Below are 23478 nucleotides of genomic sequence, written 5' to 3'. Positions count from 1 at the left end.
CAGTGTTTCCCACTGTCTTTTCTGAAAAATGGTGATCATATTGCATATGAAACTGTATTGTTGATTCAATTTCAACTCAGCAAATAACAACTGAAAAAATATCACCATGATAACTTTAACAAATCCCCTTCACAAAAGGATCTGTTCTGTGAAGTTTGGATTCAAAGTACCACACTTGAGGACCTAGAGGACTATATATGACCCTGAGGCCACCCATTCCCCACTCTTGATTTAAACTTCTCATTGTGAAAAAGACTTCAGGTAATAGAACCTTCTCAATGTCATATTTTGACATATAACATTTTTTAAAATTTTCATCCATTTGCTTGGCAAGTTAAGTTTCTGATAAAATAGGGTTTTTTAATTACAGGTTTTAAATTCAGTGTATTCTGATTTATAAAAAAAATATTCATTAATTAACTATTTTATTTCATCAAAATATGAAAACTAAAGTCATTTTTAATCACTGTATATTCAAATATTCACTGATGGAAATGACAAAAGTGTCCTGAGGAGAGCATCCAGGATGATTAAACGCCTTGAGTTCATCCAATATAAGAATCAATTGAGAGAACTTGAGATATTTAGGCTAAGGGAGAAGTAGGAAGGACATGATAGCTGTCTTCATGCATTTGAAGAGTTCTCCAATGGAAAAGGGAAATGGGATTAGACATTCAACTTATCTCCCAGATATCAGAACTGGAGGAAATGGATAGAAGTTACAAAGAAGTACATTTAGGATTGATTATAAAGAAAATGTCCAAACAACTAGAGCTATTCACAAAAAGGATAATGTTTTTGATGGAGTTTTGTTTTTGTTTTTTTGGTATGGGTCAGATAAGTGGGTCATTGATGTTCTTCCCAATGCTTTATTCTGTGAAAACTTAGCATTCTTTAAACAACTATCAAATTACCTTTTATTGGAGGGATTTCTTTTTTTATTCTATCATTTTATTAAATTTACTGAATCATCTGATTAGTAGAATCAACTCTTCCAAGTTGATTCCAACAAAAGAAATCTGTCAGATTGATTTTACTATATTTAATGAATACTAAATAGGAGTATCAGTCACAAATTCACAATAAAAGAGATCTTAGTCATTAAGAAAAATACCTATCTCCATGAAACCATTGAACATTTGACATATATTATTCTGCTTATAAGCAAAGCATTGATACAAACAAGGAAGAGGAAAAAAGCCTTTATTTGTAACAACAATAATAATAAAATAATATCTGTAAAGTTCTTACCTAAACTCACAAAGATGAGCAAGAATTACCCAACACAAGAATCTACGAGGGGCCTTGCAGGTTGCCCCAATAAAACAATACTTCTTATGAGTCAACATTCCCTCACTTTTTTTATTTGTTTTCATTAAGAAAGTTTTGGGGGGATATAAATGGGGGATGAAACTTAGAGAAATGCCAAGAGCTCAGGAGAGATGTCAGACTCAAGACAGACTTGAGAGTTATATATATAAAGGTGATAATAATGACTCCATTTCACATGTGTTTAGAAACTTTGGGTAAAAATGAATTTCCCAAAATAAAGATCATAGATTTCAGAAAGTATATTTTTATCAAAAGAACCATACAAATAACTAATTGCATACTTACTATTGTCATAAAGTTGTTCTGTACCTCTCTCATATCGAGACTCCACGTCTGTTGTATCAGAACTACGTGGTTTGTTTTTGGAGTCTTGCAAAAGCTTCAAAAATACCTTTTTAGAGATAAAAATAAGGCTATGATTATTATGGATTTGAAAATAATTTGCATTTATATGGCATTATTGTAAATATGCTATTTTTATGAATTTTTTCTTTCAACTTGTTTTCAATTCCTGGAATTTAAGGACTGAATTATTCCTAGAATGCCTGCTAAACATACATCATAGCATATTCATTCATTATACTTATTAGGCATTTTTCTTGCAAGGTACTTTTCTAGGACCAGATGAAGATCCATCAATTGATAAAGCCTGAATTCTTCCTTCAATAATCTTTGTATAAATGAGAGGAAGAACCAACTATCTACCATAAACAAATATAATAACAAAACAATAAATAATAAATACTGTAAGAACAGCACATGAAAAGGTATTTTTTTAAAAAAGATGGAGAGATTCCTTCTAGCAGAAGTGCCCAGAGAAGGTGCCATAGAAGAGATATTAAAGCAAAGCATTAAGGAGGAGGGTAAAATGTCAATAGGCATGAATGGAAACAATTCCAAATGAAGTGACTGAAATAAAAAAAAAAATGTAGACTCTAGAGCAATCAGCAAGTGCATTAATCAGGGAATATTTGGGCATCACCAAATTAAGAAGAGCCTTGGACTGTTTGGACTTTGGCTGTTTGGAATTTTTTGGTGAGAAAGTAAGAATCTAATGAAGTAGGTGAAAAACACTTTCAGGAGACTATGTAGGAAACTACTCAGTGGAACAGATTTACTTAACAAGACCCCCAAAATAATTAAACATAGTAATCCAGTAGGTCTCCCTATCCAACAAGAACTACTGGGTAAATAGGAAAGTAGTTTGGCAGAAATTAGGTTCTGATCAGCATCTTATACTTACACCATATACCACAATAAACTACAAATAAATGTGTAACCTAATGGAAAAGGTTTTATCATTTTTGAAAAAAATAATTGAAAAGAATCAGAATTATCTTGAATAACTAGGTCAAAGATAAAAATATTAATCAAACAGAGACAGATACTCATAAAAGAAAATCAAAATTATGATAAACTTAAAAGCTTTTTAATAAAAAAAATCTACTAACTTAAGAAGGCAAGGTAATGATAAGAAAAAAAATCTTCCCAGAAATGATAATAGGATGGGAAGAGAACAGGGATTCCCAATAAGGAAATCCTCTTGATAAGTACAGATTGACATTTTCTCTGCAACAAGGTCTTCCTGATTCCAAGGCAGGCTATCCACTACAGTCTCTATCCAAGTTCTATAGAGAGAGAACATATTAGAACAAGACATCCAAAAAATATTGTAATGAAAAGTGGTGAACAATATGTCTAGAATAAAACATATGTTGTTGGACTTGGCCAATATGTTGTGTTTCCTGTCACTATCTTTGCTTAGTGATATACTTATCATTTGTTCCACCACATTTTTGTGGCAATAATAGGAATGAAAATAATTGTTGGGGCTCAGTCATTTCAGTCGTGTTTGACTCTTTGTGACCCCATTTGGGTTTTTCTTGGCAAAGACACTGGAGTGGTTGGTCATTTCTTTCTCCAGTTCATTTCACAAATGAGAAACTGAGTCAAACGGAGTTAAGTGACTTGCCTAGAGTCACATAGCCAGTAAGTGTCAGAGGTCAGATTTGAACTCACGAAGATGACTTGAGACCCAGCACTCTCTCCACTGTTTCACCTAACAGCTCAAATGAAAATACAATTAACTAAAATAAACATGTAATATCACATGTTTGTAGCAGTAATGAGAATGAAAAGAGATGAGCAATACTGGTAGCTAGAAGAGCCATAAAAATCAAAGATAACACAAATTTAGTGTCTCTAGGACCATGACAATGTTAAGAGACAGGAAAATCTTCATGCAAAAAGCCTTTCTTGTAGCACTTGATCTGAATCTTGAAGGAAAACAGGGTTTCTAAGAGCCAGGTGTAAGGAGGGCATAGGAAAAATATAAAATCAAAGACACATGAGGCAAGTATCATGTGTGCAGAATACTAAACCAACCAGTGTGGTTGGATTGCAGAGTGTATAGAGGAGAGTATTGCATAAAAAGGGTGAAAAGGTAGGAATAGGTGAGCAGGTTATATCTGATTCATGAAACAATTGGAATTATTAGCAGTTTTATCATATTTTGATATTAAGCAGTTGGGTGACAGGACCAGACTTCCACTTTAGGGGAATTGCTTTGGCAGCTAAATAGAAGATGGACTGGAGCAAGCTGTTGTGGCTGCTGTTGCGTTTGTCCAATTAAGAGACTATTGCAACGGTACAAGTAAAAAGTGATAAGGGCCTGAACAAGGGTGGCAGCTGTCTGAGTGGAGGGGAGGCAATATGTCCTAGAGATGTTGGGGAGAAAGAAGCAAAAAGACTGGAACTGTGGTGGGAAGGAGATTGAAGGATCAAGTGTGATGTTAAGCTTGCACATTTGGGTTACTGGGAGGATGATAGAACTCTCATGATAACAAGAAAAAAGACAGGGTTGAGGAGAAAGAAAACTTAAATCTGCTTCTCTGCAACTACTTTTCTCCAAGATCTGAATTCTCAGACCAAGACATATGGGTAAACACCAACATAGATAGCTAAAATGCACAATATGCCTTGATCAGGGCTTTAGAGACTGACAAAAACAGAGCATGGATTGCGGATAACCTTGAATGCCAAGAGGGTTGAAAGCAGGACAGAGGTAAATGTCAAAGACAGGGGAATGGGAGAGATATAGAGTAGGCATAATTTTGCTATTAAACAAGTTGGGCAGGATCATTAGCCCATTTTCCAATTAGACTGTGATGCGACAAGGGTTTTCTTTTCCAGACTTTAAAAGGCCCAAGGTCAATTTAATTGATACTGTTGGTTTCCCAGACAGCCAAATTGCCTGATAGCTTTAGCAGAAAACAAAGCAATGACTGATTCGATTGTTTGGTAAACTGATCTGGACTGTCAGAGATATTCTAGACCAGAAAATGGGAGAGGACAGAAAGGCTCTGGTGAACAGAAACACTACACTTACTGCTAAGAAATATTCAGTAGATTAAAAAAAAAAAAAAAAAAAGGCTTCTACTTGAAGACAAATTAGAACAGACCAGAAAGAACACGGAATTTGAAGTCAGAGGACATAGGTTTAAATGTTGGCTCTGCTGCTTACTATCTGTGTGACCTTGGGCAGGTCACCTAACCTCACTGTGTCTCAATTTCCTCATCTTTCAAAATGAAAGCATTGAACTAGATGTCCTCTGAGGTCTCACCCAGCTCTAGAACTATAATTCTATGATAGTATGAACCTCTCTGGGCCTCACTTATCTGATCTGTATTTCCAGCTTAAACTCATTGCAAACAAAGAAAAAATATGAAATTGAGTGGATCTGGATGAACTGTATCTTCTCTCAGTTTGGGATTAGCTAATTTAGATTTGAGTTCTGAGGAGAGCTGTAAAAAATGTCTACATAAACTCAGCATTTGAAATTTATTTTGTAGGAATTAACTGCCATCAAGACAAAGCTCCTGCTTATTTGTAAAATGGGTGGGTTGAACCAGTTGATTTCTAAGGCTTTTCCTGCTCTAGCATTCATTGTCCACAGTACCAGCAGCAAGCAAGGGCTATATCAAAGAAAACAGGGAGCTAAGTACTGCTATTCTACAGATTTAATTATAGGGAACGGAATTAAAATTGAAACCATATCAAGTAAGAAGTGTCATTTGCACGAAGTCTTTTGCTCCTTTGATAATCCAAAAGGAATTTTCCTTCTAGGCACAATTGAAATTATGGTTATTTTTAGTCTATCTTGATAGACTGCTACTACACAATCATATTATAGGTTGGTGGTAAATAAGCCTCCTCTCACAAAAAGGTGAATCCGTCAAAACAAACATAAGGTGACTGTACAATGCAGGCACGTTTCCTTGGGGTCTGCAGAAATTCTAAAGAATTGTATGATAGAATCATAGGGTCAAAGACTTATAATTGGAAAGAATATAAGTGATCATCTAATCCATCCCTCTCATTTTAGAGATGAGCAAACTGAGGCTTCAAAAGGTTTGTTGACTTGTCTTGTACCATTGAGAGTAAGTTGCTGAGTGAAAATGTGAACCAACATTTCAGTCTCCTCATGAGTGAAATGAAGAGACTGATTCAGATGACATCTAAAATCCCAGTTTATGATTGTAGACCACAGAATCCAGACCCTCTCTTTGTAATCTGATCAACATTTATGGATTCAACGATCACTTCTAAGTAGGTGTCTCCTCCTTATCTTCAGCAATATCAACTGCCCGCTACAACTCTCCACCTGAATGTCCCATAGGCCAAAATAAAGCTTAAGTGCCACCTCCTACACCTCCTCAGTTGTTAGTACTCTCCCTTAGCCAAAATTTTTTTATATTTCAATTCATTAAACACTTATTAAGTAATAAAAAAAAATTCTCTGCCCCAAAAGAGTTCACAATCTAAAGGGATGAGGAGCAGAGGGACATGATGATAATGGAGGTAAATCCGGGGGGTTCTGCTGATGGGAAATGACTGGCCTGTTTGCACTCTTTAAATGGAGGCTTTGGAGAATTTCTGTGCTCTACACTCAAGCCTGCCAATCAAAGGAGCCAAAACTACTGAGTGTACTCATGATGGGAAAGCAACAAAGCTGATGCAATTTCTGGAATGATGGGTCTTTCCTGGAGATGAACTTTTCCTGGAAGCATGATGATCGTGGGGTTGATACTAAGAAATGCAGTTATTTTTGTATATACTGAACCACCACATGTATTGTTTACTTCCTACTAAAATATGGGCTCCCTGATAGTAAGAACTTTCGGTATATTTTTGCCTTTATGTTCCCAGTGCCTAGAAAAGTATCTGACACAGAGTAGACTTTTAGGAAATACTTACATTAAATTGAAAAGACCTCAGAGAGCACAAAATGATAGCAAATGTCATACTTTTTAATAGAGCAATAGGATGATGGTAACTTTAGCAAATGCTTTGGCTTCCAACTGAATAATATTATACTTAATAGTATATGCTCCTATTTCCATTTTAAGTAATATTTGGGGACAACAATTATATAAGATGCCCCAGTCCATTGGCTTAGAGGAACACATCAGATCCAAGACATGATATTAATGTCTTTCTTGAAAAGTATTTTGTATAAAAGTCTATAACATTCTATCAGTAATATTTTTAAAAGGAGGAAGTTTTACATTATGCCCTTAATACCTACTCATACATTCTTTAAAATTTGAAGACAATAATTCACTATCATTCCTTTAATCAGCATTCATGCTTTCAGGGCACGCCTTAAATGTTTCTGTTAGATAACTGAACTGAGACTGAAAATTTAAACCCTGTTTTATTAGGGCAGAGATAGGAAGGAAATTCAGTGTGTTCCAGAAGCTCACTATAACCAAATGACTTTATGAAGTTTCTCCTTTAAAAAAAATTCCAAATATAGCAAAACCAATGTGACCAACTAAAATAAGAAAATATATTTAACAAATACAATATATGCAATCACTTATTATGATGTGAAAAGAAAGCTAACTATAATATTTTTTGATCAATTTCTTCATGATGCCAGGCTATTTAGGACAGAGTTAATACATTATTCTTAACCTTTCACATCTGTAAAATAGGGGAAATAATAATAACAAATAAAAGAGATATTGTGAGAAGCAAATGTATAAAGTGCTCTGCAAGCTTAAGGCACTACATAAATACTAGTTATTCTTCCCTATTGAATGTGTATTTAATTCACTTCTGATTAATAACGATAATTATATGTCAACTTTTTCTTTAAAATGATTAGAAACCTATAGGATAAGGAATTAAAAGGCTTTCGTTGTTGTTCCGTTGCTTTGTGGTTTGTTTTGATTTGGTTTGGCTTTTTTAACCAGGCAGATTTAATATGTTGAGCCTAGCAGGGAATGAACAGGCAACTTCTTTAAGTAAAAGGAAAATTTGAAAATGTTTAAACAAGTTAGTTCTTTTAACTTAAATAATATCATCCTATTAGGGACAAAAATAAAATAACAGATCCAGAAATCTCAAATACTTTTTTCCCTAAGTGATATTTTAAGGATTTGACATTCATGTAACATTACATTTTGTTATTTTTTTTATTGTATGAGTGTTCTGCTTCCTCACAAAAGATGCATTATTTTGCCTCGTATAGCCTTTAAGTCTTTATTGAAGGGCTTGGAGATTTAAAAAAGCTTCTAATCCCAAACATTTATGAGAACTCGATGTCATCTAAATATTGGTTGTGCCATTAAGTGCTCAGGCTTTTGGACCAAACTTATCTTTTGATTTCCCTTTTTAAAAGAGAGTTTGTCAAGTATCATACTCTGATTTGGCCTACAGTTAAAATGTCAGGTTGATGAACTGTGTCCTAGTGATTTCCAGGGCAAGGTGCTCTTCCATTTAGAAATGAGAAAAAATATAAAGGTAACCAGTGTTCGTATAAGATTATGGTCACAAGCCAATGAGCAGCACATCCTTGATGATGGCAACAGGACAAGAAAAATTCAGCTCACATTATATAACCTACATTACTATGGTCAATTTTATCTTTGCCTAAATGGTCATAGAAAATCAAAAGATGAAAAGAGATAGGTAACACAATATAGTGAGAAAAGAACTAGATTGTTGATATAGACACTTGGATTCTCATATCAGTTTTGCTATTAACTAGCTATCACTTCACCTTGGCAAATCACTGCTCTTTAAATTTCACTTATCCCTTCAGTAAAATGAGAGTGCTGAATTAGATATTCTTGAATTCCAACTTGCTTTAATATTATGTGAGATTTTCTTTAAAAGACTGATGGATCTAATCTATGGGAGTACTCCCTGTAATGCTGCATCTCAAACCCATCTAAGGCTTCTTACCCTGTCCTGATTTTGTCTGTGTTCTTGATATAGGATCCATCTAACATACTGGAGGCCTTCCTCTAGATCAAAGGTTCTTTTCCTGGAGAGCAGTGAACTTGATTTTTAAAAAATATTTTCATAATCAATTGTCAATATAATTGGTTGCCTATGCAATCTATATATATTTTATTCATGTAAAACATTATTCTGGGAAGGAATTCATAGGTTTTGCTAGCCATGACAAAAGAAGCTTATGAGCTTTTGCTCTAGAGTTTTTAAAAGTTTAAAGCTATTTCTTAATTATTAAAGAACAGATCAAATTATAATTATTCTAATTCCTTGCTTTTATTATGTGACTAGTCTATCCCCTTTTCAGGTCTTACAGTCCTATTACCTTTCATGTCATGTTCCCCGTACTTCACTGATAAGATTGTGCTACCTATTCAAGTCCATCGTTAACTTTACCTCGTTCTTTGGGCAACCTGAAACTTGGATTTTTTTGGAGACTATGGTATTGGAGACCCATGATTCAGGCATAAAATATCCCTGAAGAATATTGTGATTTTTAAAAATTTGGGTCTTAGTTTTTAAAAGTATGGATTCATTGGAAAAATAACTGCACAATTTCCCAAGTTGCAACCCACCACACATTCCTCTTCATATTTAATTCTGTTCCCAATTGTAGCATCTATCTATGACAAAAGTACTCATATGTAAGTTTTATAGACAGTTCATCCAACTAAAAATCAAAATCTGGACAATAAATATCTTCATCTAGTTGGTATTCTATAGGCAAGCAACCTGCCGAATTCATAACCTATCACAAGAATGTGGTCTGAGTCACATCACAATAAGGTCTATCCCTCCTCACTCCCCTTACCCTACAAAGCAAACTTTTTTCCATGAAGGTACCTTTCTCTTAGATGGCAACTTTGAAGCAGACAAGTTTCATGTGGCCCACAATTTTCTCCCAACAGTCGCATATCAATTGTACCATAGTAGTCTGTTATTATGTTTAGAAAGTACCATTTAGACCAGACTCAGATGAGTAAAAATGCCTAAACTATGATTTGCAGCTACAGAAGCAGTGAAGTTAATTGTCAAAGCCTCCAAACCCAACTGTAAAGTCATCAGGAATAATGCAGATGAACACAGAAGAAAGCACGTACTACAATAACAACCATGTTAACCTTAGATCGATAGAAAAACTCAAGAAAGAAAAATCAATACTTGTTTTAAAAGACAAAATTGGTTGAGATAGACATTTTACAGGCCTTCACAAACAATGGAAAGTTTTTGAAAAGTCTTAATGTTCTAGTGCTTAGAAATACTTATTCAAACTGAATTTATGTTATTGTTTTGATGTTGGCTACCTCTTATTCCTGATTCATTTAAAGATGCCTTCAGACAAACCATCTGCTGATGCTTTAGAAACTAAGACTTTCCTTTTAGCAGGTATTGAGGATAGAAAGCACATAAATAATCCCTTTTACATGACTACTGTGCGCATTACAGTGTGCTGAGCACAATAATGTGCTAAGTATTAAGGAAGTGGACTTTGGGAGAATCTAAGATAAGCAAGATCTCAGTTCTGAATTTAAGGAACACTTCAAGGCTTTGAAGAAAGAGAATTATGTCAACCACTGAAAGCTGTGGGATATAGGGAAGAGGTAAAAGACAAGAATAAAGGTTCAGAGGGAAGAGTATGAAGCACAAACAATTATTTCTGTAACCTCATATCCAACAAACCATGTGCTAAATAAATGTTCGTGCAATTGCTGAATGACAATAAATATCAACTTTCCACATACATATGCATATGCACATATATATGCATGTACCATATGTATGCATACATACAGATACATGCATGTATACACATATACTCATATATTCCTGCATATATGTATATGTGCTTAAACATATACATTAACATATTGTGGTATACACAAGCACATATATATATATATATATAATGTTGCAAAATATTTGAAAATTATTAAATGACTAAGGATAACCATTACTGATGTAATAGTTGAAAAAATACCAGAAATGTTTAGCTCTATCTGCCACTATATTTCAAATGAAGATTATGTTTGAAAATTTTTCAAATTAAAAGTTTTCCTTATTTCTTCCACTTAAGGCATGAATTTTTTTTCAGTTCTGTAATTCACATACTGTTAAAGATTAAGTTTTGTTCCATTTGGATATAAATACCTTAAGAAGAGGCAATGAAGACATTGCAAAGATATCTTTCCCTGAAGGAAAAAAATTGAGAAACAAAAAAAGGGTAAAGGAGTTATCCTCTTAGAACTGCTCACATGCTGGAAAGGTTCCAGTGGATCAGCTAACATAATGGATTGTCCTCAACTGTGTTGGACTTCCAACATCCTGTTCTAAATAACAGACTACCCTATGATACAGTGAGTTCTCTGTCACTGGAAGTGTTTAGATAGAGACTGGAAAATCAGTTATTAGGGACACTAGAGAGAGACTCATGCTTCTGGCAGAGGTTCCCCTAAATAACATCTAATGTTACATTCACTTATGAAAGTTTACAATATCAATGGAAATCCAAGCAGCAAGTGGCTGCAGAGTAATAATATAATGTTAGAGCTAGAAGTATGGGCCAAGAATGAAGCCTGGAATTAGTGGATCATAATATTGAGGTTCAAGTCTAAGTTTCAACATTTCCTAGTTGTATGTATCTGAGTAACCAATTTTATGTCTCTAAGTATAATTTTCTTTCCCTCAAAAATGATGATATAATACTTACACAGAGGGGTAGTATAGCATGATGAGTAAAGAGCTAGCTTTGAAGCAAGAAAGTTCTGAAATAAAATTCTGCCTTTTATGTATACTAGCTTTGTGACACGGAGCAAATCACTTAGTTTCTCTATTCTCTATTCAACTCTCTAAGACCATAAGTTGCAGAGAAGATGATAACCTGAATTGCTGTAGGGAGTTTCCTCACCTAGGGGTTCTCTATATCAATGAAATCACATACATAGTTCATATTTCTAATATTTACTTGACTTACTTCAAAGGATTTTGATGTGGAAAACATGACAGTGTAGGTATACAGATAAGCCTGATTATAGAAAATAGGATAGATAACATTGATATGGTACTTTTACTCATACTGTCTCAAATGATTCTCAGAATAACCCTATGAGGTAGATATTAATAGTGTTAATCCCACCTTACATATGGGGATGTGGAAAAATTGGGACATTAATTCATTGTTGGTGGAATGGTGAACTGATCCAACCATCTTGAATTATGCCCAAAGAGTTATTAAACTGCCTATACCCTTTGACTCAGCAATGCCACTACTAGGTCTGTTTTCCAACATGATTATGGGAAAAGGATAAGAACCTATATGTTCTAAAATATTTAGAGCAGATCTCTTTGTGGTGGCCAAGAATTGGAAATTGTGGAGATGCCCATCAATTGGAGAATGGCTGAACAAGTTGTGGTATATGACTGTGATGGAATACTAATAGTCTATAAGAAATTATTAGTTCATTGATTTTAGAAAAATGTGAATAAATGTACAAGAAATAATGAAAAGCAAAATGAGCGCGTGCATGTGTGTGTATAAAATTTGTGTCTAATGGTAGCCATCTCTAGGAAGAGGGGAAGGGGAAAAAGGAAAAAAAGAAATTTACAAGATAATTTTATTATATATTTAAAAGGAATAGCAAATTTACATAACAGATTTGCAGTTTCACGTACAATCATCTTTTTTTATTATATAAATGTTATGGAGGGAAAAGAGTCTAAGTGACTTTTCTAGACTCACACAGCAAAAAAAAAATGTTAAGGCCAGGATTCTCTTGACCCCATGCCCAGTATCTCCTCACTATATCATGATGACTCCATTACAGTACTATATGAATGTAAGTTAATAACACTTTTTTTTTTTACCAAGGTCCAAGGACTTAGGAAATGATTCTTATTTATTTTTTTATTTTTTCCCCAGTTACACGTAAAATCAGTTTTTAACATTCATTTTTATAATTTTGAATTCCAAATTCTCTTCCTTCCTCCCTCCCCATTCCTCTTCCCATCCCCCCATGGAGAAGGCAAGCAGTTCAATATAGGTTAGGAAGTTATTCTGAAAATTGTCTAGTCTCTTAGATCTAAGACTCATAGATCAATGAAGCAACACAGATTTAAACCTGAAAAGGCCATTGGTGGTCATCTCATCCAATCCCTTTCTTTTACAGATGAGGAAATGGTTTGCCCAAGCTTAAACAAATAGTCATTCTTCCCCTTAGGATTGGAACCCAATCCCTCTGCCACATATATTTAATCTCTGAGTAATATAATCTTAGACAAGTTATTTCATTCCTCTAGGCCTAATTTTTTGTGTTTGTAAAATAAGAAACTTGCATTTGATGTCTTCTAAAGATATCATTGGAGAATTTTAAATATGGAAAAGACCTTGGAAGTCATCTATCACCAGATGCTGGGGAAATAATTAATGTGCTAGATGTTGGAATCAAAAATTAAATGTCCCTAAGCTCAAATGATGGGATGAATTTGATTTTAAAACAATAAAGCTTAAGATGGATCACTGCAAAATCTTTCATTTATATTTTTTGGAAAACCTGTAGCATAGGTATAGGATAGGGGTGAGGGTTAGAGAGCCATTTCTATGAAATTACCTCAGTGTTTTTGTGAACAGAAAGTTCAGTATGAGTCGAAAGTTCTATGTGGAAGTCAGAAAAGTTAAGACAGCTTTTTAAAAAAAAATCATGGGCTAGGAGTTACTGATGATGATAAAAGTGAAAAAAGGCAGATAGCACAAAGAGAAGGCTGCTGAGCCTGCTCAATAGAGATTATAAGATCTTTGTGGGAATTCTGTTTCCAAGTAGGCAGATAGAAGAGACATAAAATACACCATAAAGGGGCAGAAAATTGCTGACTGTCTGGTCACATTAAAAGAAACCACTGAGCAAGCAAAAGGTAGAATCTGGGAGGTTATATTCCAGTGAGCCTAGGCTGGGAAGAAACCTTTTCCTGTGAATTCCTATCCAATACTACATGAAATTACAGTTTCAGACAAATTGGTTAAATGTCTGATGACACTACAAATGTCACTAGTATTTCTCTATTAAATAGGTGAGTTAGAAAAGAAATAAAAGTTATCAGTGATTGTAAGGAAAGAATTTCTATGCAACATGTTGCCCATTTCATTTAGCATCACTTAATAGTTTAGATTGGCCCAGTGGGTTGGTGGAATTGGGCTTCCAGGAAATTGGTGAATGAATGGTGGTTTTTTGGTTTGTGGCTACATGGATCAAAAAGTCTTTTTCTAATTGGATGATTTTCTCCCAATTAACTTTAGCAATTCATTCAACAATCTGTTCTCTGCCAGGGGAGAGTGTGAGTATTTAAAATATATAAAGACAGTTTAAAAAGTGTAATATAATTAATTGCCAATGACTTCTTGTGGGAAATAGCAAAACACCATTCAGTAAATGGACAAGATGGACCAATTATACAGTGAGTGAGGGATAATAGAAAAATGTTGCACTGGAAAATTATCTAGAGGAAAAACTGACATATTAGATAGATGGAAGGTTGAATTTATGAGAGGACATGAATAAGAATCATGAACATGAACAAAAATTGAAATGTATGAATGGGTTGCAACCTGCAGCCCTGTATGTAATACCCACTTCAAAGAGAACACAAATTGATTGAAACATTGAAGTTTATGTAGGAAAAAAAGGTAGAGATTTACATTAGCATATATACTACTACTCTTTGTTTTCTAGTAAAGATAGGGAAAAAGGAGAGTGTGTCTTGAATAGATTACTGATATCAATGATAGAAACGAGAGGTGGTAATAGGCAAAGGACTAGCCTTGGAGTTATGAAGACCTGGATGAAAGTCCTGCCTCTGATACCTACTAGGCAGTTCAGTGCTGCACTAGATGGAGTACTAGCTCTGGGGCCAGAAAGACCCGAGATCAAAACCAGCCTCTGACATTTGCTAGCTATGTGACCTTTGGCAAGCTATTTAATCTCTGACTGCCTCAGTTTTCTCATCTGTAAAAGGTAGAAAATTATCACTTACTTTCTGAGGGTTGTTATGAGGATAAATGAGATATTGGCTCATTTTGTAGTTGTTATTAGCTCTGTGACTATTGGGAAGTGTACAGGCAAATCTCTAAATTACAGACTGACTTACAGATGACTTGCAGATCCACACCAGTGGAGGGAGTTTTTTGCACAGATATTTCCATTTATCAGAATCAATCTTTCATTTTAAAATTCTCTGTGAGCCTTTTCCATTTTTCTTTTGTTTGTTGTCCTATTTTAATCCTTAAATACCTTTGGGGATAACTTTAGCTAGCTAAATCCCACATCAAGCTCTCTTTTAACTACTTTAACCACCTATTAATTCTTTTTTGTTTTATGATGCAATAGTGTTCATAATCTTCAATCATCTTCTATTGTACTTTGCAAACAAATCTATGTTTTAAGGTGGTATTGCCCTAAGCTGCTAGATGCTACAGGGGTAGATAAAGCTATAGAAATTGGACAGAAACAGAGAGAGAGAGACAGAGAGAGAGAGAGAGAGAGAGAGAGAGAGAGAGAGAGAGAGAGAGAGAGAGAGAGGAGACTGGAGATTGGAGATTACAGAATGGAGATGGAGATGGAGATGGAGATGGAGATAGAGATATATACAGGGCAGCTAGTGGATAAAGTTCTGGCCCTAGAGTTCAAATATAACCTCAGACATATGAGTGACCCTGGATTCTGTTGGCCTCAGTTTCCCCATCTGTAAAAGGAACTGGAGGAAGAAATGGCAAACTACTACAGTATCTTTGCCAAGAAAATCCCAAAAGGGGTCACAAAGAATCAGATACAACTGAAAAATGAATGGACGACATAGATAGATAGATAGATAGATAGATAGATAGATAGATAGATAGATAGATAGATAGATAGATGATGCCTCTGTGTCCCATGTAATGATATATTATTGCTTTAGGCACATCACGAAATAAACTTTGCCAGTCCCTTCATTTGCCTCTCCAAGGAGAACGTGTGGGTCATCCTTCCAATTGGCTGCTTCTTCCTTCTGACTTTTTATTTACAAAGATGTTAAGATGTATATGATAACAAATATTCCAGTACTATGTCCCTGAAACCAAAAGGTGGCAAATGGACTAAAGACCATTTTGGATTTTTCTATGTTTCATGGGTTGCCATGACCAAAGAAATCATTAAGAGCCCAGCTGTAGCGATGCCTCTTCATACTTAGCTAGGCTGGTGCTTGAAAAGCAGACCTTAGACTGACTGGGACCACAACTGAAGTTTTTGTAGCATGGCAGAAAATATCAGACTTTATACTGTACTAAACTCTGTATAGTTTTGTATACTCTGTATATGCTGTATACTGTATAAACTCTGACAACCCATAATAACCTCTATGCTGCCACAAAGTATCAAAGTAGCACTTGGCAGAATACTAAAATTATAATTAGGATAAAAACTACATGAGAAGTCAAGAATAACAATTCGTGAAAAAGTATAAATGTCAGCAAATATTTAATTCTGAGGGTTATGCATGCAAATCGAAAATATAGGAAGAAAAGAGGAAACGATGAAATAAACTTCATTTGCAAAGAAAATGCATAAGGAAGGAAAATGGGCATTTGCAAATTAGTTTTTGTTGGGAAGGTGAACCAATGTGTGAAAATGAAAGAATGTAAATGTATACTCCAGAAGTATTTTTTTAAGCTCTCCTAGATAACACACTGGATATTGCATTCAGATCCTTCCTGTCTTTTCCAAATTTTATTAGCTTCGTGACCATGAACACATCAAGGAAACCTCTTTGGCTCTCAGTTTCCTTGTCTTAAAGGTAGAGATAACAATAACAGAATTACCCATGTCCCTGATTTGATATGAGGAAAGTGTTTTACATACAAGGCGTCCAAAAAGTCTTAGGATATATTTAAGCTATAAAAGCTGGAGTTGCTGATGTTTCAGAAGCACAAATACTACAAACTTACAAAATCATTTGACAAGTTTTTATTTTAAATATATATGGATGTTTCCTATTAAAATTCAGCATGATCACTGCTTTGTGTTATATATCACTCTAAAGTTTTTACAAAGTTAAAAAACCAACTAATCAGCTTCTGCTCAGTGACTAAAAGGATTGAGTTTGTAATCCTAGCTTTAAGAACATCAAAGAATAAGGTTTTGATGCATGTACAATGCTTTTGACATGACCTCCTCTCTAAAGGAAATAGATCAGGTGATTGTGGTTGCCAAAGAAAGAACCTTCTCTACCCAACTACCAGTATGAAAAAGTGTCAGCCTGAAACTGTGACACATGTAATTCATAATAACAAGGTGCCCCATCTTGCTAATATTAAAATAAAAATTTTATTTTTCAAAATTCACAAAACAAGCATAAAAGAAACATAATCAAAATAATTAAACTTTTAAATAACTTTTTGTAAATATGCAGCATTTGTACTTGTGAAGTTGTTAAAGCTTACAACATCACTAAAACTTTGTAGACATGCTATATAAGTTATATTTATAGTAAATAAAATATAAATATTTGAAGTCCTTTCTAAAAATACTTTTATCGAAAAGTAAAGACATTTTTGATTTTTAAAACATATATACTCATGCAAAACGACTGTTTTCAATGAAAATTTTCTACCTCCAGAAGGATTCGATCTCTGAATATCTTCAGGAAGATAATGAACATATTTATCTACATAGTGGAGGCTTTCACTTGACTGAAGTCAAGATGTTAGAACACATGATCTCTCAAGGACCGTTTCCCCTCTGCAATTTCAAAGTTAATATAAATCTGATAACACAGAAATAGTTTAAAATCCATAATTATGAATCCTTTCCGGAGCTTATGTGACCGGCATATAGACTTAGTATGAATAAAAATATCATAACCGCTAGTACACACTTTTGAAAAATTTCTGATGCTAATAATTTCACATGGGGGCATCTGTGAATAAATAGTGCCTCTTCTGTATTACAACTCAAAAAGCAAAATGCCCACTCACTCTGCCCTGCCTTTCTAATGGCTCCCAGGAAGTTGAAACATGTTTAGGAAATGATGCCCACCAGTGACTTCAGAAAGCCAATGATTTATGCCAGCTGAGATACATCAGATATACAAACTGAGAGCTATTTTGGCATAGTCTCTCTACTTGGTATCCACACATCAGAAACTATGACAACTGGTGTCTGACAAATCTCTATTTGGGACCGATATTTTAATGACAGATTTGCTTCTCTTGGCAGCTGGCCTCGTATATCCAGATTTATGGAGAATTACAAAACCATCTGAACACATGTGCAACCAGTCAATGGCCTAAAGCTGGTATGCAGACTGCTTCTGGACTGCAATAACAAAGCACATTTGCTAAAACACCACTGGGGAATTTTACACTGGCTAAGACATTGTTCTATTCTAACTTTTGCCTTGATATGGATGTGTTTTATGTGTTCTGCATTGTGTTATAATCATTTCTATACATGATTCATCTCTCTTACTGGACTCTAGGCTGGGGATTTTTATCTTTTTTTATTTAACGTCATGGACCCTTTTCACAGTCTAAAGAACCCTATGCACCACTTCTCAGAATAAACTTTGGAACTTTTTATCATAACTAAAGGAAATAATTTCAGTTAGAGGTAGATTAAAAATGTAAATTTCTCCATCTAAGTTCATATAACCCAAGTTAAGAATCCTTGCTCTAAGTCCTATGGCAGAAAGGAACTACCTCTATTCCAAGTTAATCTTATCTTTGTGAAGGGTACAACTTTTTGTGCATGGTTCATTCAATTGAAATTTTCTTATCATCCATTGACTACAATGTAAAGGTGGACATAGAGGAGAATATAAAAAAATAAGTTAGAAAATATGGGTCAAGAGTAAAAAAAGAAACCAAAGGCTTATATCACCAAAATGTAAAGCCTATATATTATTAATATTTTCTTAAAGAAGATTTAAAACATAGAGTGATTGGATATAGTGAACACTAAATAAATCATAAAAGGGAAATGGATTAAATATTTTTTTAATAACAAACCTGCAACTTTATTTCTATGCGAAGTTCCCAGTAAGGGACTACTAATGTCATTTGAATTTCTGATCTGCAATTTGTAGTCTTATAAATCTTCCTGGGCCACTGAGAGGTTAGAAAATCTGCCCAAGGTCACACAGCCCAAATGTGTAGTAGAGAGATGGTTTGGTGAAAGGGAAGAAAATGAGTTCTGTTTTAGACATGTTGATTTTGATATGTCTTCAAGACATCCATTTTGAAATTTCCAAAAGGTAATTGGTAGTTTGGGAATAAAACTAAGGGAAGATTTTAGGGTTATGATTATAGATATAGGAATTATGGATATGGGAGTTATCAACATAGAGGCTATAATTAAATACATGGGAGATAAAAATGTCAACAAGATGGAGAATGTAGAGGGGGAAGAGTGAAGAACATAGAACAGAAACTTGAGGAACACCCTCAGTTAAAAAGTATGATCTGTATGAACCACGAAGGTAGACTTAGAAGGGTAATACAGAAAAGTAGAAGAAAAACTAAAAGAATAATGTCATGAAACAATGATAGCTAATAATTATTTAGAACTAAAGGTTAGCAAATCAATATGATTTCATTTTATCCTCACAACCTTGAAAGGTAGGTGCTAGTACTATTCCCATTTTACAAATGAGGAAATTTAGGGAGACAGAGGTTAAATGACTTGGCCAAAGTTACAGAAATGCCTGAGACTGGATTTGAATTCAGGTCTTTCTGACTCTAGATCCTGTTTTCTATTCACTCTTCCATCCATGGGCTTCCATGAAAGTTCACAAAGGAAAGACTATCCAGGAGGAGATGGGGATCACTATTGTCAAATGAAGCAGATAGGCTGAGAAGAATGATAGCTGAGAAAAGACCATGAGACTTGCAAATTAAGAGTTCATCTGCAACTTTGAAGAAAGTTTAATGATAATATTAGAAATCAGACTGCAGAGGGGTTGAAAAATGAGAGGAGAAACGGAGGCAGCAAGTCTAAACATTCTTTTCAAGGTATTTCGCTGAGAGTGCAAGAAGATATATAGGATGATAGCTTGAGGAAATGAGTCAAATGAAAATGTTTGGTTTTTTTAAAGATTCTATGATACTTGGACTTATGCAAAAGCAATAGGGAAAGAAACAATAAAAAGAGAAAGGTTGGAAACTAGAGAGAGAGAGAAAAGATAACTGAAGTTGTCATCTGTTAGAGATTACCGAGTATTGGCCTTGGTAAGGACAAGAGATAGCAAATATTTAGAGAAAGAAATCAACATTATTAACAATTTAAAGTAGCATTTGATTAAATATAAATAACTTCTGATCCATATGTATATGCTCCCATCTCTACAAAAATATTTTTGAGAATAATCTACACCAGCCCTCCTGCAGCACTCCAGACTATAGCCTGAACCAGTTTAAAATGTAATTGGGCAATATTTCACCAAATAAATGAAAATAAAATATAACATAAATAATGCTCCTATGTCATTTTTAAGTCAAAATGCAGCCCACATGGATCCTTATGTGTACTTTAATGACCTCAGTTTCTATTTGAGTTTCAGACCACTGATCTACAGAAATATTGAAGGCATCCTTGATGAAAGCATGATCAGAGAACTAGAAAACTTTCATTGATAACATGTTTCGCAAAACACATCTTTAAAGTCAAGCAGCTAACTGAAGGGTACAAAGATCATTATTTTTCTTACTTGGTCGTAAAAATAGTATTTAATTTGGTGGAGCAAACTTGCACTCACAAAGGCTATACTCCATCAAGATATCTCCCATATGCATATGTTAAGAGGACTTAAAAGATATAACAATATAATTTTGTTTCATCATGCTTTGATTAGAAATATCAAGTGAGATGGGAAGTGTATGAGATATAAGGAAGTTGCGAATTTGATATATACCAGAAGTTAAGCAACATACCATATTGCAATTATACGTTTGCAAAAGACCTTTAACGTGAGTTTGCTGTAAGAACTGGATATGGCCAGGTACTACCTAGGACAAATAGACACAAATACTTTCCATAACCAAAGACAGAAACATATGTTTATATAATACAAGTGGTTAGATGATGGTCAGAAGAAAGTTTGAAAGGATATCTGTGTTTTAGTCAAGTCCCTTCATGTTATACATGAGGAAAGTGAGGCTTAATTGTCCAAAACCACACAGGTAGTATCTGGCAAAACCAGTACGCAAAACTAAGACTCTGACTTCAATTACAGAATTGTTTCCACTAAACCATATTGAATTAACCTTAGATGATTTACTTTCATCCACATGGTATTCTATGGCCTTAGGGAAAAGTTCATCCTGTAGTTTCAAATCAGACTTTTTTAAGTCAACTTTTTAGTTAAAAAAAGAAAAAGAATTACATTACATCCAGAAACTAGTCAGCTTTGCTATTCATTTGTCAAAAACTCATATTAGTCACTAAGAATAGTGATCTATCAACTTGGAATTACTACCACTTTGAAGGAAAACATTTCTTGTGGTATTAATTCAACATCATTCCCCCACAGTGCCTGAATTTTTCAGAACCAGTAGATGTATAGATCTCAAAATTATAGCCTTTCCTCCCTTTAATATATAAGGCACTGGATTTTCAGTTAGAAGCCATGTGTTCACATACTGTCTTATTACCTGTATGACCTTAATCAAATCAGTCAATCTCCCTGGCCTCACTTTCTTTATCTGCAAAATAAGGAGGCTGAGCTATATGAAACTAAAACAAGGCTACGCACATTTCTAACCTCTAAGTGCTATTTAAATGTATGTCATTACTATGTTTATTTTTAAAAACAGGTTTCAGAGCATGACTTTAGGCTCCAAAGAAATGTTTCTAAAATGTTCATCCAAAGGCTGATCATGCATTATTCCTGGGGTTTTCAAAGGATGCAATGTAAAATTCTTTTAAAAAGATCTGATTCTGCAGGATTTCATAACCTCCCTTCTGCAACCATTAGCAGTGCAGATATATGACTGGGATATTGCTACCACAGGTAACCAGGTTCATCAGTATTAAATCACTGATACCACTGTTTCAGTTAAAGATCATAGAATGATATAGGAAGCATTTAGAATATCCAATAAGACTGGATGAAAAAAATCCTTTGAATAAGAAGACAAGATTATCTTTTGCTGTCTTAAACTCACAATTATCTTTGACACAAAAATATGAGGTGGACCAGAAAAATAAAATAAATACAGGTAATTAATATTTTCCTTTATTCCCTTATATTCTTTTCCATTTCTATCTCCATGCAAAACTTGTTTTGTTAAGTGCGAGGTAGAAGAAATGTGACGGAAAAGTGATGATGGAAAGAAAGGTTTTAAATTTTGACTAGTTAGAAATATTCCAAGGGGGCTGCAAGGATTGATGAAAACAAGAAATGCCAAATACCTCTTCTAAGGTGGTATCTGAAATTCCATAGCCAGTTAGATGTAGATGATGTAGATTTTGATCCAGAGCCTGAAAGAGACCTTTAAAGCATGCTTTATCTGTATCCTTTGGAACTGCATAAGTCAGTTCATTCCCACCATTTTCTTTAAGAAATGCTTGTGGTATATAGATCTGTATCAGAGATGTAATTTGATCTGTGTCCTTGTCATCTTGAACCTCCAGAATGAAAGGCTACAAAGAAGATGGGAGAATAAAAAAGAGAAAAGAGATGAAATCCCCAAGTACCTCAAAAACACATCAGTTGATTTGAATTACTCATTATACATTGTATCAGAACTAGAATTCAAATTAAACCAAGTCAAAATAGCCATCCACTGAGACACACAGCAACATGGACTACTTACTTGTTTTGAATAGAAATCAACTCAAGCACAAGACACTTTCATAAATACATTATTTATTTCATCTCTCCCTACTTTGAGAGTCACCTAAATTCATCTCTAGGATTTGTGAAGGACAGACATTCTACAAGTGTCTACAGATAACCACAATGTTTTAGTTTACTGCCTTGCTACTACCACTTAGTTCTGAGTACCTGAACCTGTTTGGCCTTTAGCATGAGAAAATAAAACCAGAGTTTCTGCTTATTCATAAAAAGAAAATCTCAGTTAGTTGGAAGCCAAAACATTGGCCTGCTTTTCTATGCCTTTTATCTAGGTATACATATAGAGTCAAAGGAGACAATGGATGCAGAAACAAATTTATCCCTATGAGGGTGAAGGGAAAGGAGCAATTTGAAAGCCCCTGGCCTACTAATGGCAGGTTATTAATGTTACCTTCATCTTCTTTCCTTTCATTGACTTGCAGATTTTATCAATGGTTGTCCATCATTTCAGTTCCTATTATTTCAGAAACCCTCTACATTGTGGTTTCTATCTCCACCCCTATAACAAAAATGATTACTAAAAGCCAAACTGTTACCCTTTCTTGCCAAATCCAATGATCCTTTCTTATTTATCATAATTGTCTTTGACCATTTTCTTGTATTAGACATTGCTGATTATCTATGATGGTAATTTAAATGGGGAGATCTTTACCATCCATTAATAGCCCCATGTGATCTGCTCGGGTCACATGTAAATCTGAGTCCATGGAGCATGTGGTAGAAGGAGTTTTCTGAACATGTAGAGCAGAAAGTGAGTCAGAACAGTCAGAGCTGGGAAAGAGAGAGCAGGCAGCAACTCAGTGTGAGTGGGAGAGCTTGTCTGCGATTTGTTTAAGGGAGCTTGTTTGTGGGAAGCCTAACAGACGGAAGACTTGGGGATGGTGGTGCCCTCTGCATTGTTGTTGTGCATTGATTTCTTTGTTGCTATGATGGATTTGGTTTTCTGATGTTGGGATTTGGCTTTC

General features: G+C 34.6%; 1 protein-coding gene across 1 annotated transcript in view; it reads right to left on the bottom strand.

Annotated features, from left to right (window-relative positions):
• Positions 1–23478, bottom strand: part of ABCA13 (ATP binding cassette subfamily A member 13) — a 371167-nt gene that overhangs the window by 210312 nt on the left and 137377 nt on the right. Inside the window, exons 27-28 of the mRNA XM_072598129.1 lie at positions 22069–22299; positions 1618–1723 (exon numbers count right to left, since the gene is read on the bottom strand). Of these exons, the coding sequence (XP_072454230.1) occupies positions 1618–1723; positions 22069–22299 (337 nt within the window). The remainder of the gene's footprint in view (positions 1–1617; positions 1724–22068; positions 22300–23478) is intronic.

The sequence above is a fragment of the Notamacropus eugenii genome, chromosome 3 (assembly GCF_028372415.1).
Source record: "Notamacropus eugenii isolate mMacEug1 chromosome 3, mMacEug1.pri_v2, whole genome shotgun sequence".
In the NCBI taxonomy this organism is placed as follows: domain Eukaryota; kingdom Metazoa; phylum Chordata; class Mammalia; order Diprotodontia; family Macropodidae; genus Notamacropus; species Notamacropus eugenii.
Note: the sequence above shows the minus strand (reverse complement) of the source record. Positions and strands in the feature narration are given on the sequence as shown.